The sequence below is a fragment of the Coturnix japonica genome, chromosome 8 (assembly GCF_054131305.1).
Source record: "Coturnix japonica strain WE chromosome 8, WE-NBRP24, whole genome shotgun sequence".
Classification (NCBI taxonomy): Eukaryota; Metazoa; Chordata; class Aves; order Galliformes; family Phasianidae; genus Coturnix; species Coturnix japonica.
Window position 1 is genome coordinate 30914965 of NC_140670.1, and position 13801 is coordinate 30928765.

The 13801-nt window shown below is 48.2% G+C and overlaps 1 protein-coding gene across 1 annotated transcript in view; it reads right to left on the reverse strand.

The window, feature by feature from the left end:
* The window catches only part of ADAM12 (ADAM metallopeptidase domain 12), a 149110-nt gene extending 139124 nt beyond the window's left edge, over positions 1-9986 (reverse strand). The window contains exon 1 of the mRNA XM_015867592.3: positions 9704-9986. Within this exon, the coding sequence (XP_015723078.2) occupies positions 9704-9809 (106 nt within the window). The 5' untranslated portion in view covers positions 9810-9986. The remainder of the gene's footprint in view (positions 1-9703) is intronic.
* Between the last annotated feature and the right edge of the window lie 3815 nt (positions 9987-13801).

The window sequence follows — 13801 nt, forward strand, 5'->3', positions numbered from 1 at the left end:
GAATGTTCCAGGTTGACTCCACTTGGCAGTATAACCAGGTTTAATCGTAGGCATTTCATTATCCCCCCAAACACTTCATGTGTCATCTTACTCCACTAAATGTGGCAAGGTGTGATTGCGCTCCATTTCAACAAGCCTGAGCCACATACAGCCAAAGACTTCAGCATTCACTTGTCTTCATGGCTTCAGTGTTTCTATACAGACATGCAAAGAGGTCACGAAATATCAAGAAACCCGTAACATCAAGGATGGGAGTGATGACCCAAACCCTGCAGATAAGGCTGACCCTGCAGAGGGGTAGAGGATATCAACCCACCAGCCCAGGAGGGTCTTATTATTACTAATTAAGTCTATCTGGACTGCACAGATCCTCACAGCCCCTTATTGTGATGATCAGCCATGAAGCTCCCTCACAGAGCAGAAATTGATGAAGCATATCTCAGAGAAATGAGAAAAGTTTGGCTGTAGCCCCAGTTTCTTTTTGCTTTCTTGGCTCACTGGAGCAGACTCAGCTCTATGAATCGAGTGACTCAGGCCCTTCCATTATTTTACAGGATTTGCACTCTGCACGCTCTGTGCAGCTGAGGCTTTAAGAAACCCTATGAGCACAATTCCCCTTCCACAGACACACTGTCTGCATCGCTTCCACATAGCACATAGCCCTACTATGCCATGGGCTGCAGCTAGATATCAGGAGGCTTCAAAGTCCTCCTGCTATTCCCACATTGCCTTTCCTATTAACTCTACAAATCATTAACATCACAGCACCATCCAAAACAGAAGAAGAAAGGGAGACAGCATTTGCAGGCGCACAGATACATTATTTCCTCCTTATACAAGGGTACAAAAAGCACAACTGCAATGAAAATACCACGTGAAAAGTGAACCACATCTACACAAAGTATGGTTTAGTGTTGCCCCTCCTACTTCTATTACTTGGGAACACTTACACAACAGGGCGATGCCTGTGGTGCATGAAGAACAAGGTTACAATGAGCAAATTTAATCTTACACACGTGTTTATTTATCTGCACGCTGGAAAACGCACATAGCATACAAGTGTTGATAGTCTGGAGACAGACGTCAAGACAGGTTTATGGGCAACAGCTCTATCTTTATTGGGAAGGATAATTTATTTGGGGGAAGCAGAACAGACATGCTTTAGGGCTTGCAGAACCTTGTGAAGCCATAGCATTCATAAAATGCAAGATCAATTTCTGCCTAGATTCTTTCCTTCAGCAAAATGTTTTGCTGCTTATCCGGATGCTGCTTTTGTTTAAATTATTGCAGGTGATCTTATATTGCAAAGAAAAAAACCAGTTGGGTTTCTTGTTTGTTTGTTTTGCCCTGTTTTAAGATCAGGACACCAACAGGAGCAGCCCATAAGATTGCACAGTGCCCTTCATTCTTCTTCTCGATAATATAAAAGACAGTTTGTACAAACAGCAAGTTGAGTAGATGTGATCTGTCAGAGACTTCTGTGCTGCCTACGTATTTTTCATCTGCAGTGTACATCTACAACTCCTCCTTGCACTTTATCACGCGAGGACTCGTTGGCCAAGCAGTTAAAAGACTTGTCATCCTTTTTATTTCTATGTCAGCTCCCTCAAGCTCTGTGCAAAACAAACTCCATGCATGCGACGTGACATCGCGGTTTAAGGGCCACTGCCTCCTGAAGAAGCCCAGACACACTTCAAGTTTCCCTCTACTTAAAATTAATAAGCTTTTAGTCAGGCTGCACAGTGTATTTCTCCTTATGATAAACAAAGAGACGAGCACTCCCCAGTGCAGGCAGGACTGGATGAGATGAGCTGATCCATCTCTTCAGCTGTTCAGATTTACCACAACAAAACCCACTCATGGCAATTTGCCTCCTTCCTGTGCAGGCATTGGGAACAGCACCTATGCTTCTCATCCCCATCACTATCACACAATGCCCACAAGACCCCAAGGGGTCCCACAACCTCATTGCTGTCCTCACCCACCCCAGTGCCAAACGGTGCCCACCTGCAGCCCCACTCTCTGCCACCCTTCATGTCATCCACCACATAATCAAAGTAACAGCCAGAGGGTGGAAGAGGGGGATGACATTACTGAAGCCAAACATTGTCCAGACACAGCTCACAGTTTCTGCTGACCTCATCCTTAAGAATGGCAGCTGCTCCATTTGAAATGGGATTAACAACGAACAGCCACTCATTAATATAACAGTAAGTCTAATTAGACTAATATATCACAATAAATATGAAAACACACTGGGAACTCCAGTGCGTAAAGGTTAAAGAAAGGAAGCCTTGCATGGGATATAAGAAGGAGCAATTCGCCTTAAAATCAACTGTTTTTCTCAGACTCCGAATAGTTTCTCCTAGGGTCCAACTTGAACCTCCCCTGGAGCAACCTCTCATCCTATTGCTGGTGTAACTCTATAATGTGATGGAAAGCAATGATAGTGGGGTAGCAAAGTCCTAGGCTGCAGAAAATGAAGATGCAGCAAATTGCAGCAACCACAGACACAGAAACCATGGGGGGAAAAAAAACCTGCTTACCTGTGGAAGACCTCAGGCAGAACCTCCAGCAAAACACCCTCAGCTCCACTGCCAACCCTTAAATGAGGGCTGGGAAGGGGTGGATCCTGACTCCAGCCCTTCTGTTCACTCAGCTGCACCTGAGCTCCCCTGGGTTGGCCCTGCCTTCCACCAGGTGCTCAATCAGTGCTTCAGGCTGTGACTCATTTCCACTAGGGCTACATACAAAGGAGATGTTGACCCCCACCTCACTGCAGCTGCCCTTCAGGAGTTACAGAAAGCAACTGAGCCTCCCCTTCTCCACACTAAACAATCCCAGCTCCCTCAGCTGCTCCTAATAAACCTTGTGCTCCAGACTCCTCACCAGCTTTGCTGTCCTTCTCTGGACACACTCCAGGACCTCAATGTCTTTCTTGTAATGAGGGGCTCCAAACAACAGGCAGTGCTCGAGGTGTGGAGCTTGTTCTGTATCCAACACTCTCTGCAGCTCTGTGTCCAGCTGGTTGGGTGCAGCTGTGCGATGTACCCACACTGTGCCCACCTGATCCTTCACACTGATGGCTCAGCTGAGAAACAGGAGCTTGAGACACACTGACCCCTCTAACATACAGCACCACAAACGTGCTTTTTCACATTTCAGCTTTATAAGCTGAAGAACTGTCTCCTGTCATCACTTGTTCTTGCAGGAGATATTCCCTTCCTAAACCCCATTCTGCCAATGAAATGATCTGCAACAAGATGCAGCCCCCTCCCCCACGACACCCCAATGACTGGGGAAAGCCATCAGTGCAACCTGAACATAGCAATAAGTGCTTCCAAGGGCACTTGCTGCTTAGCAGCATGGTCAGCATCACCGTGTGACCAGCTGAGCAAACCAATGACACAGTTTAAGGCAAAAAAAGAGAGAGAGATGGAAGGGGGGAATAAAAAAAAAAGGCAAAACAAAATGTTCATTGTGGAACATACCCCCTAAGCAGTTGGATCATCTTAATCTTCAAGCTTCTGTAATACAACTGTTGGGAGGCTCTAAGTCTGTGCACAATAAAGTGCTTTATTCGGGGAACCGTATGACTCCATCAGTCATTCCAGCACATGTTTGGCACGAATTGAAAGTGAAAAGCATAGCTAAGTCAAATATTTCAGAGCTGAACTTGTCTTTCTAACACACATGGTTTATATATTGGTGTAATATCTATATAACTTTTCAGTTCTCATATACAGCAATGTCATGGCTAAACTACAAAATGATGTCTGCTGCACTCGGCATCTTGCTCCTCTGGAGTTAGCACATGTCAAAAAGCCATTTGCTGGCAAATTAAAAGGGAACGATCACACTTGACAGGTCCTCAAGAAAACCTTAGAAATAGCTTTTGTTCATTCTAATTCTTGATTGTCTGCTCCCCACATCGGGATGCTGCACCACTCTCTGCTGTAACAAAGCCAGGACAGGCAGTTCCTTCCCAGGCGAGCACCCGGGCTCTGTTTGCAGATGAAATACTCCTCATCACCCACAGTCACTCCAGCTGATGCAAATGAGATTAAAGCAATCTTGGGAGAGCACAGAGTGATTAAAGCAGAAATAACGTGGGGAGGATTTGGGTTCTCGTTACACAAAATACATATTGAAATGTACTCGAGGAGAGAAGCCTGTATATCTCAATGTCCTCCAGAACTAAACGTGACAAATAGGGCTCATGAGAACAACATTTGCCCTTGACTACAGAAAAGGGCAAAGAGGCTGCAGGGCATTTTGGATGGTGAAAACCAAGCTTCATTGCTGTGCATAGAATACATCCATATACTTGATTTGGGAAACAGCCGTCCAGCCTCATTGGAGATGTTATTTTGTTTGACTGAAGAATTACTATTCAGGATCAGTCTGAAAAAAGAGCTGTCTTTTATTAATAGAGCAGAATATTCTGAAATTTGGGAAATAAAAGCAGAGAATCACTGACCTGGAGGGCATTTTGGCACACCAGGTGATGGGTGGGAACCAGAGGTCTCCATGGAAGAGCTCAGCGCTGAGTGTTTGCAGCAAAGGGCAAATCATAAATGTTAGATTCAGACCCAAAGCAACTTTTAAAAGGAAGCGATATAACCTATGATGATTGTATGATGATAATGGCTTCAGGGAACTTTTGTCCTCTTACTGGAAATCGCATCTTAAGTGCACTTCGTTTCCAAGTCATGATGCGCACCATTAAAAATGACCTGGTCATCCTCTCTGATAGAAACAAACAGGAAAGGACTTACAAGAGGTAAAAAATACTTTGGGTTGCACCCTGCCTCTCCCACAAGTTTGTCCACGATGCCACAATGACGGATGCCCTTTCTCAACTCAGCATCCCCATAACATTACTGGGACACTTCATCTTCTTCCTGAACTGCTGCTCCTTCCCCAAAGGATCCCAGTCTTAGAGATTCTCACTCCAGTTACAAACTCAGCCTCACACCCTTCAGCATCAGAGAGGCAGTGCCTAAAGTATCACCTCTTCGGGTAGAGAAATAATAACCTGTGCTTTATGAGAACAGATGCAACCAAGCCACAGAGCTCTGATATCAAAGAAAACATATTCACTTCTCAGCGATGAGTCCACATCATTGCAAGAAAATCCAGATCCAGCATTCCTCTCCAGCTGCTCCCTTCCAAAGAAAGGCTGCTTGCCATTGAATTAAGTTCAAAATTACTCCCCAAAATACTATTTCCTCTCAGTCTTTTAGAAGGTACTGGACAATCCTTTCTTTCCAATGATTTAATAGCCTCCCCCACTGAACACAAGGAATCCTTAGTGGAACCGTATTGAGGAGCGTTCTATCCTGCATACAATATACAATCACCAGTGAATAAAATTATTGAGTGGGAGTTTCAGTTTTGCCCATCACATGCACACAAATTGCTCATTCAGATGTTCTCTGGGAAATGGCACTGAAAGCAGAGCAAACCCAGCTGAAGCAAATTTCAGTGCTAATTTAGGTAAACGTTCACGGGAAACCATCTGTGGTTCTTTTCAAGCAAAGGGGCTACTGAGCTGGGGAGCTCATATCCATCATGAGTTTTGGTCTGTAAGGGAAATACCTGCTCCTTGCGTTATACAATACAGGACAAAGGAAAATGAAGTGCACTCGTACTAAGCTGTCGCTGAATTTTATCATCCACATGCCCACAGTTAGCGGGTGTTCTGTGTCCACAGGGCTGCTTAAGTCATGCCACTACTGATAGGAGAATGCATGCTCTTCACAGTTTATACAACAGCCAAATAACAAGATTTGATGTCTTTTCCTTAAGAAAATGCTTTGTGTGTACTTTGGCTGCACATTGCTAACTCAAACTGTATGTTCACCTCCAGTCCTTGTGGTGCTGCTGTACCGCTGCCAGGTGTGAATTCACAGGCATTAAGGTGACTCTGCAATTTAATATCAGAATTAGAAGAGGATTCTCCTGATAATGTTAGCACTCAGATCAGTAATGAATCTCCTAATAGTAAGTTCACCAGCTTACACACCATAGAATCACAAGCTTAAAAATGCAGGTAAGAAAGCAAAATACCAAAAAAGGCATACAAGTATTATTTTGAGGTAACAACAGTGATAGATATAAGACTGGTCAGAGTTACAAGCATCACCAGTCCCTTCTTATGGTCATCAAAATCACCCTGGGGATAAACAAAACCTCCAGGATCAGGAGTCTACTGAAAAACACCACCTCTCCTTGGTTATTATGTCATCCTTTTATCAAAGGGTATGGATTTAATACAGTCCAGAAAATCACAGAGGCCTTTGGGTTGGCAGGAATGCAAGAACATCGGATGGCTTGGGTTGGATGGGACCTCAAAGATCACCCAATTCCAAACCCCCCCAGACACAGGCAGAGTTGCCCCTCAGGAGATCAGGCTGCCCAGGGTCCCATCCAGCCTGACCTTGTGCTCTTCCAGGAATGGGGCACCTACAGCTTCTCACCAAGTCCAGCCCTGCTGCTGTGTTTTGTTCCTCCAGAAACAACAGATTGTCCTCGGTGCTGCACTATCATCTCCAGAACCAGCAGCAGCCCTAAAACACACCAACCAACCCAAGCCATGTATTTTTCACTCAGGTTTGCCATAGAGTTGCCCTTGACACTATGCAGGGGCTAAGATCTGCCTCTGCAGGTGTGACTTAGGTCATTGGCACTGTAAAATGTTGGAGAGGCAACACATGTGAAGAGTGACAAAAGGAAGCTCAGCTGGGATCTGAGAAATGTGCACTGGCAGCATGAGATGTGTTAAGAGCACAGTGATAAATCAGTCAGGATTAGGATGTGAGAGGTCTGACCAAGGCTGGTGGAGGACCAAATCGGCCCTCACATGAATTCAGCTTTTTCAAAACAGAATTTCATGATCAAAAGCATCTCTGGCAGCTGACAGTGGAAGCAACAGATAAACACAGCCCCGCTTCTGCATGGAAAGCAGCCCAAAATGGAGCCTTGAGATCGGGGATGCTCGGTGCGTCTGGATGGCGACCTTCCCAAAAATCTCAAGGAAAGCAAGAGGTGAGAAAACACCAGCAGCAAGCCGGCAGCTCGCCAGGGAGTGGAGAGCTAATGATGCGAACACGATGGGGAGAGCGGGCATAATGTCCTCAGCTGGTGTATTTTGGCAGGAATCTATGGAGCCCCGCGGGCAGGGGCAGCCCGTGCCAGGCTGTCTGCAGGGGAGCAGATAGGGATAATCGTCAGACAAGGAGGTGATTATACACAGACCGTAAATATCCACCACACACACTCGGATGGTGTGAAAGAAGACAGTGTTTGAAATGAGCTCAAAGTGTGTCGGAGAGATCAGTCCTGAAGTGAGAGACAGGGAAAGATGCATCTGTAATTTGTTCCCGTTATGGTCAATGCGGTTGAGATCAGAAGCAAAACTACAAGAAACCAGGCAGAAAAAGTTACTTTAATGGCAGGTAAAGAATTTCAGACTGCAATTTTAGGCTTTTCTCTCCTCCCGCTGCTCTGCCAGCTAATACCCAACACCTTAAAGAGATTTAGGAGGTCTCCCAACGTGCACTGATTTGGAGCTCACCTTCATACACCATCACTTCCATTGCCTGCCCTGCAGATAAACAAAGGCCTCGATTCTGCAGAAGATTACACAGAGATTGAAATTTAGGCATCTGACTAAACCTATGAGATTAGATCTTATCCTTCCAGATACCCTCCATCAGGGTAACAAAGCAGAATCGGCTTTGCTCTCTTGCCGAGGCCAACACTGCAGTGAGCTCTCCATGAGGACAACAATAACCAAGAGCTGGCAATTCTGGCAGCTGGAAAACACAACTGTAAAGCTGGGATATTTGGAAAAGGAATTCAGTCTGAAAGTGAAAGGCGAGGCTACTGTAAGTTTTCTGGCTGTAACTCGGTTATTCCTGTCCAAGATTGGAACGGCCACCAGGGCAGCCCCAGGGGATTTGTGCCTCTTGCCTTTTCCAACAATCACATCTCAAAACTGATTTTCGAGGCATTTCACAATGCAGACTGCTCGACTTATCACTACGTGTAAGGGATTATTCTTTGGCAGCTTTGTCTCCGAGCTTGCTGAGGAGAACTGATGGACAAATCCTGGTCAAGGGCTGAGCAATCCTTTGTCTAAAGGACACAGACAGACAAGACCAGGCAACTGCTGGTCGAAGTTGGCCAGGTCTTTTGTCTGAAGGTTTGCAGGCCAGGGGCAACGATAGGGTGAGAGAAGTAGCAGCTTAATGGCCGGGAAGCAGCCTTTTGTGTGGGCTCATCTCGAGGGAGGTAACGATCTCAGAGGTGCTAGACGTGACTCTTACCGAGGTGCCCAGGAATGCCACGTTGGCAGAAGAAGGATAAAAAAGGCTGGGCGGTGTCCTGGACCCAGCAGCAGGTGGCTACGACTTTCAGCACATCTGCCACCAAGAAAGCAGCAAGGCTGAAGCTGTTCTCTACTTCCACAAGGGAAAAAAGAAAGAAAAAAGAAGAGTTATGAAAGGAGAGGATGCCTAAATCCAGCTGAGCTACAACAGACAGAAGACATCACTGCTGCTCAACACCTGCCATGAGGACATGAAGCTGATGGACACTTCCCACAGAGCATCAGTGCAAATGCAGCTTTAGAAACTCAGCTCGGCTCTTTGGGAATTCCATAATGAAGGTCGTGGGGTTTCTACACCACTCACTGTTTCTCTCTCTTATCTTAGTGTTAGATCCAAGCCACCCACCTCCTGCCCTTTAATTTCACTGCAGGGTCATCCTCTTTGGGGTATGCTCATATCTCCGTTGTGCACCCACAACAATGCTTTGGTGCAAGGTGAGAAATACAAGCAGTGAACACAAGCTCAGTTCCACACCAAGGCAAAGCAAAGCTTCACATCCCCTTAATCCACAACATGAATCATGAAGGTTAGAAAACACTTCTAGGATCCCCGACCCCAGCCCATCCCCCCCGCACTGCCCACATGCCTCAGTGCCACATCTCTGCTCCTGAGCACCTCCAGGGATGATGATGACCTCCCCGCTCCATGGGCAGCTGTGCCAGTGCCTCACTGCTCTATTGGAGAAGAAATCGTTCCTAATACCCGACTTGACCCCCCCGAGCAACCACCTCTCATCCTAAGTACTCAATTCAATGCATTAACTTCCTCAGCCTGCCCCGTCCCCATATCCTTCACTTAGCAAACAGTCGCCGTGCATAAACTTGGAGACAACCAAAAGTTTACAGAGCTTAAATTTACAAACACCAAAAGTTTGTACCGACGCTCAGAGCCCCACGCGCAGCTGAGCGGTGCTCCGTGCGTTTCCAACGAGAGGATCTCCCTCCCTTCTCTATTGCCACACGAAATCTGCACTGTCAGCTGCTGCTGAACGGCAGGAGGAGGACGGGGCAGCGACCCACGCAGGTCGCCCAGCAGCCGCAGCTCAGTCGGCATGAAGCAAAATCCTGCCCGAGCTCTGAGTTGGGAAGCACCGAACCCAAAGCCGTTCCCTGCTCTGCATTTACCCACCCCCTGCCCGGGGCGCGAAATGCGGAGCGAAGTGTTGGGGGGGGATGCGGGAGATCCGCACACACAGCGCCCGGCACCGCGGGGCTACGGGCGGGGGGAGCGGAGCCTGGAAATGGAGCTGGGGCTGAGGAAGGGCTGCAAACCCTCCCCGTGTCCGCCTGCGGATCTCGGGGACTTACCTCCCGCTCGGGGTGATGCGAGGAGCATTGCGCTGAGGATCAGCAGCAGCACGGAGGGACGCGGAGCCGGGGAGCGCTGCCGCTCCGCACGGAGACGCTTTGACATCTTAACCCGGACTGAGGGAGACAAACTTTCATCAGCTGGGGCTGGAGAGCAGCACCATCATATACAGTTACAGAGAGGAGCGAGCCGGGACTCAGGATGTGAGAGATTTCCTGCATGCAGTTAACTCCAAACCCCTCCTGCTCCTGCATCAGCCGCTGATGAGTTGGGCTCTGCTTTCTTAGGGGAAAAAAAAAGTTTGGTGTTTTTTTTTTTCTCTTCTGTTTCAAGATTTCCTCCCCTCCCCCCCCCCGCTCCCTCCCTCCCTTCCCTCTCTTTTGGCGAGGCTGCTGCCCCATTCCCGCAGCTCTTTGCTCTAAGTACCCAACAACACACGGGCAGAGCTGCCAGATGCATTTGTTCAAACCTTCAAACGATCGTTACTAACTGGGAGAATAACCTAACACGGATTATCTAATCCTTGGTTTGCCACCAAAGCACACGGAGTGCCCACGCGTTGCACGGTGCTGCAGAGCAACAGAAAGTTCCCGGTCCTACAAACCAACGCAGAACTTCATAGTGCAGTTTTATTTTGGGGTCGGTTTTTCCCAGTCTTGCAGTTTGGATGTTGACTGGTACACGGGGGGAGGTGGGCATCAGATTGGATATTAGGAACTATTTCTTCTTCAAAAGAAAAGTGAGGGGCTGGCACAGCTGCCCAGGGACTGGGGGAGGGGGGGGGGGGGAGGGCACTGTCCCTGGAGGTGCTCCAGATCCATGGGGATGTGGCACTGAAAGGATGTGGGCAGTGGGCATGGGAGGTTTAGGTTGGATATTGGGAGGAAGTTTTTCACCCAGAGGGTGGTGACGCACTGTTCACAGGTTGCCCAAAGAGGCTGTGGATGCCCCATCCCTGCAGGCATTCAAGGCCAGGCTGGATGTGGCTCTGGGCAGCCTGGGCTGCTGGTTGGCAGCCCTGCACATTGCAGGGGTTGGAACCAGATGATCTTTGTGGTCCTTTTCAACCCAGGCAATTCTGTGACTCTATGATTCCATGATGGGACGGGTTGGGGATCTCAGAGGTCTTTCCAACCCTGATGGCCCCATGGTTCCTTGTAGGTACATGGGCAGTGGGCATGGCGGGCATGGGTTGCACTGGGGGATCTTTTCCAGCCTTAGAGATTCTGTGATTTTATGTACGGCTTCAAGTCCCTAAGTGCAAAATGATCCCTGCTTCACCATTATCAATTACATGGTAGCAGGTAGGCTCAGCGTGGTTTCATCCCTTACAGCCAAAACTAACCATCTCCATTGCTTATTAAGTAGATGCGCAGTCCAAGATCATCAAGTCGAACTGCAGCCTAACCAGTACCCTAACTCTAAAAACCCTACACTGAATCATATCCCTGAGTACCACGTCCAAATGGCTCTTAAACACAACCAGGGTGGCTTCATTCTCCAGCATGAATGAAGCAGATATAATCCAGTTCCTCCTCCAAATCATAACAAGGAAGGAAGCGTTGCTTGCATTGTACTGCACTAATTTCATGGGGTTGGAGTTGATACATTGATAGTTCATCACAAAAAGGCCCCAGATATTTGCTGAGCGACAGACTGAAAGGAACCCTACCAAATTGTGACAGCTCTGGTGAACAACAGTAATATTCACAGCCTCCTCAGAACCCTTCTGTAAAACACAAACCAACACCAACCCAACAGGGAAAAGCAAAGTTAACCTGCAGTGCCCCTGCTTCACCGCTCTGCGCCCAGGAGAGGCTGAGCCTTGACTTTTCCTTTCTCATGTCAAACCACCTCCCACAATTAGTTTTACGAGGCCTGGCTTATCCCCTTACCAAGAACAAGGGCGAGTTTCCCTGCAGGAAATGAAAATTGCATCCAGGTTGTGGGGCTGCTTCAAAGGGGCACAGCCCCAGCAGGCAGGTCGCTCCCTGCCTCCTGCAGCTTTGTTCTCAGTGCTGCCGGGGGGGCACCACTTCCCAGCTCCTATTTACCTTTGTCTTTTTGCTACTTACACATTTTTTCTTCTTCATTTTTTTCTTTTCCTCCTTGTCTTCCTGCCTGGCCGTATTTTCCTTTGCTGTATTTATTTTTCCTTCACTTCAACCCTGTGTAACTATTCTCTCCCAGATGCGCTTCCCTCGGTGCTGGCTTAGGGCTGCCCCACAGTAGCAGCGGGGTGTGAACAGCTCAGAGATCTTTTCACTCCATCTTTACAGCCCATCACCAAACTCATGGCCATTCCCCTCTGTTAGGACAGGCAGAGGGTGGCAAATGCTCAAGGCTCAGCCTCCCACTGCATCGCTTCCCTTTATTCTTCCATCACTTCCCCCTGGTTATCAAGGGGATATCAGGAACAGTTTTGTCTCTGAAAGGCATTGCAACAGACTGCCCATGGAGCAGTGGGGGTCACCATCCCTGGAGGCATTCAGGAACTGTGGATATGTGGCACTGAGCAACACAGTGATGGGCACAGGGGGGATGGGTTGGGATTGGACTTAGAGATCTGAGAGGGCTTTTCCCTCCACACTGCCGCTTTGCCACTTGGAAAGGGCAGCTCAGAGGAGCTTAATGTTCAGCTTGCATCTAAAATCCATGTAGAAAGTCCACGTGTTTTTTAACAGCTCACATCTGACTGTATCAGGATGCAGGCAATAAGTTTGGACTCCGGTCATCAAATTACTTGTTCATGCAGAAGCTCTTTTTCATATGGCACCAGAAAGGTCAGTTCAGAAGAGAGATGTATGGAAAAGACCAGTATGGAATAACTAACCTGGAAACAGCATGACATGAGGGTTAGTGCAGACAACAGGAGATGCACTGAGGGAAGCATCAACTCCCATTGGCAGAAAGAGTTTTGAGGAGTCAGCTGCTTCTGTAGACCCATCTGCTTTCGGATATCCCATAACTGCAGCATCGAGTGCAATCCAGAAATGCAAGCCTTTCTATTCCCATACGTGCCCAAAGGCACGAAGACTTGCCTGGGCTTAGCTACAGGCATCTGCACTTTTGGGGCCTCCAGACTGAAGTTTTTTGCTTCGGTATTATAAACAAAACAAAACAAAAAACATTCCTTTTCCCTTTGAAAGCTGCGCGTCCCCCCCCCGCCAGCCTCTGAGACTTTGTGTCTCCAGCCCTCCCTCACTTCATTAACTCTCTGCAGAATCTAGATCCTGCTGAATGGTGACTGCAGGGGCAGATTGCAGCGCTCTGTAATTAACAGGCGGAGATGGAGCATGTTATGGCATGACCCTTCGCCACAGAGCTCTGCTGCAGACCCGTCCCATTGCTTCAACAGCTCCCAGGAATAGCATCCATCCGCTCTGTGCTCTGGGGTGAAATACTTGCTGTGTTACATGGATCCGGGTAGTTATACTGCGCATACTTGGGAGAAGTTGCATTCTCTAGATTTCCTGATCTATGAGGGCAAGTTTCCATTCTGCGTATCTCACTGCGTGTGCACACCCTGCTGGGCTGTCACGCTGCCTCAAGCTGTGCTGAGTGCCCGAAGCGAGGTGTTAAGCCCATGAAATGCAATGCAAGCTCAGCAAGTTTCCCCCTGTGCTATCAATAGATAAGCCCCTCCCTTCCTTCCCCTTTGCAGCTCCCTGCTTTGCTCTCAGCCTTGTCCACATCCTGTCCCAAAAGTCCCATGATGCTGAATTCACCCACCATTGCTCCGACCTCTGAGCAGAGGCAGCACCACCCAGCACCCCGCTGCCATCACTGACCCGCACCTCCATCCCAGTACCCACCTGGTGTCCCTAATTCCATGGAGAGCCTCCTTGGTTGCACATATGCAAGGGATGCTTACAAAGTTGAGTTTGGTTGAGCAGAGCTTGCTTCTTTATGAGATGTCCTTGTGGGTGCAGGAAGGAGCAGAGCCCTTGTAGGGAGCCAAGGATGGCTGCAGCCCATGGAGGCTGTAACACTGAATTGAAAGAATCACAGGATCATTAAGGCTAGGAAGGACCTCTCAGATCCCCAAGCTCAACCCCAGCCCACCCCCATTATGCCTAGTGCCACATCCCCATGGC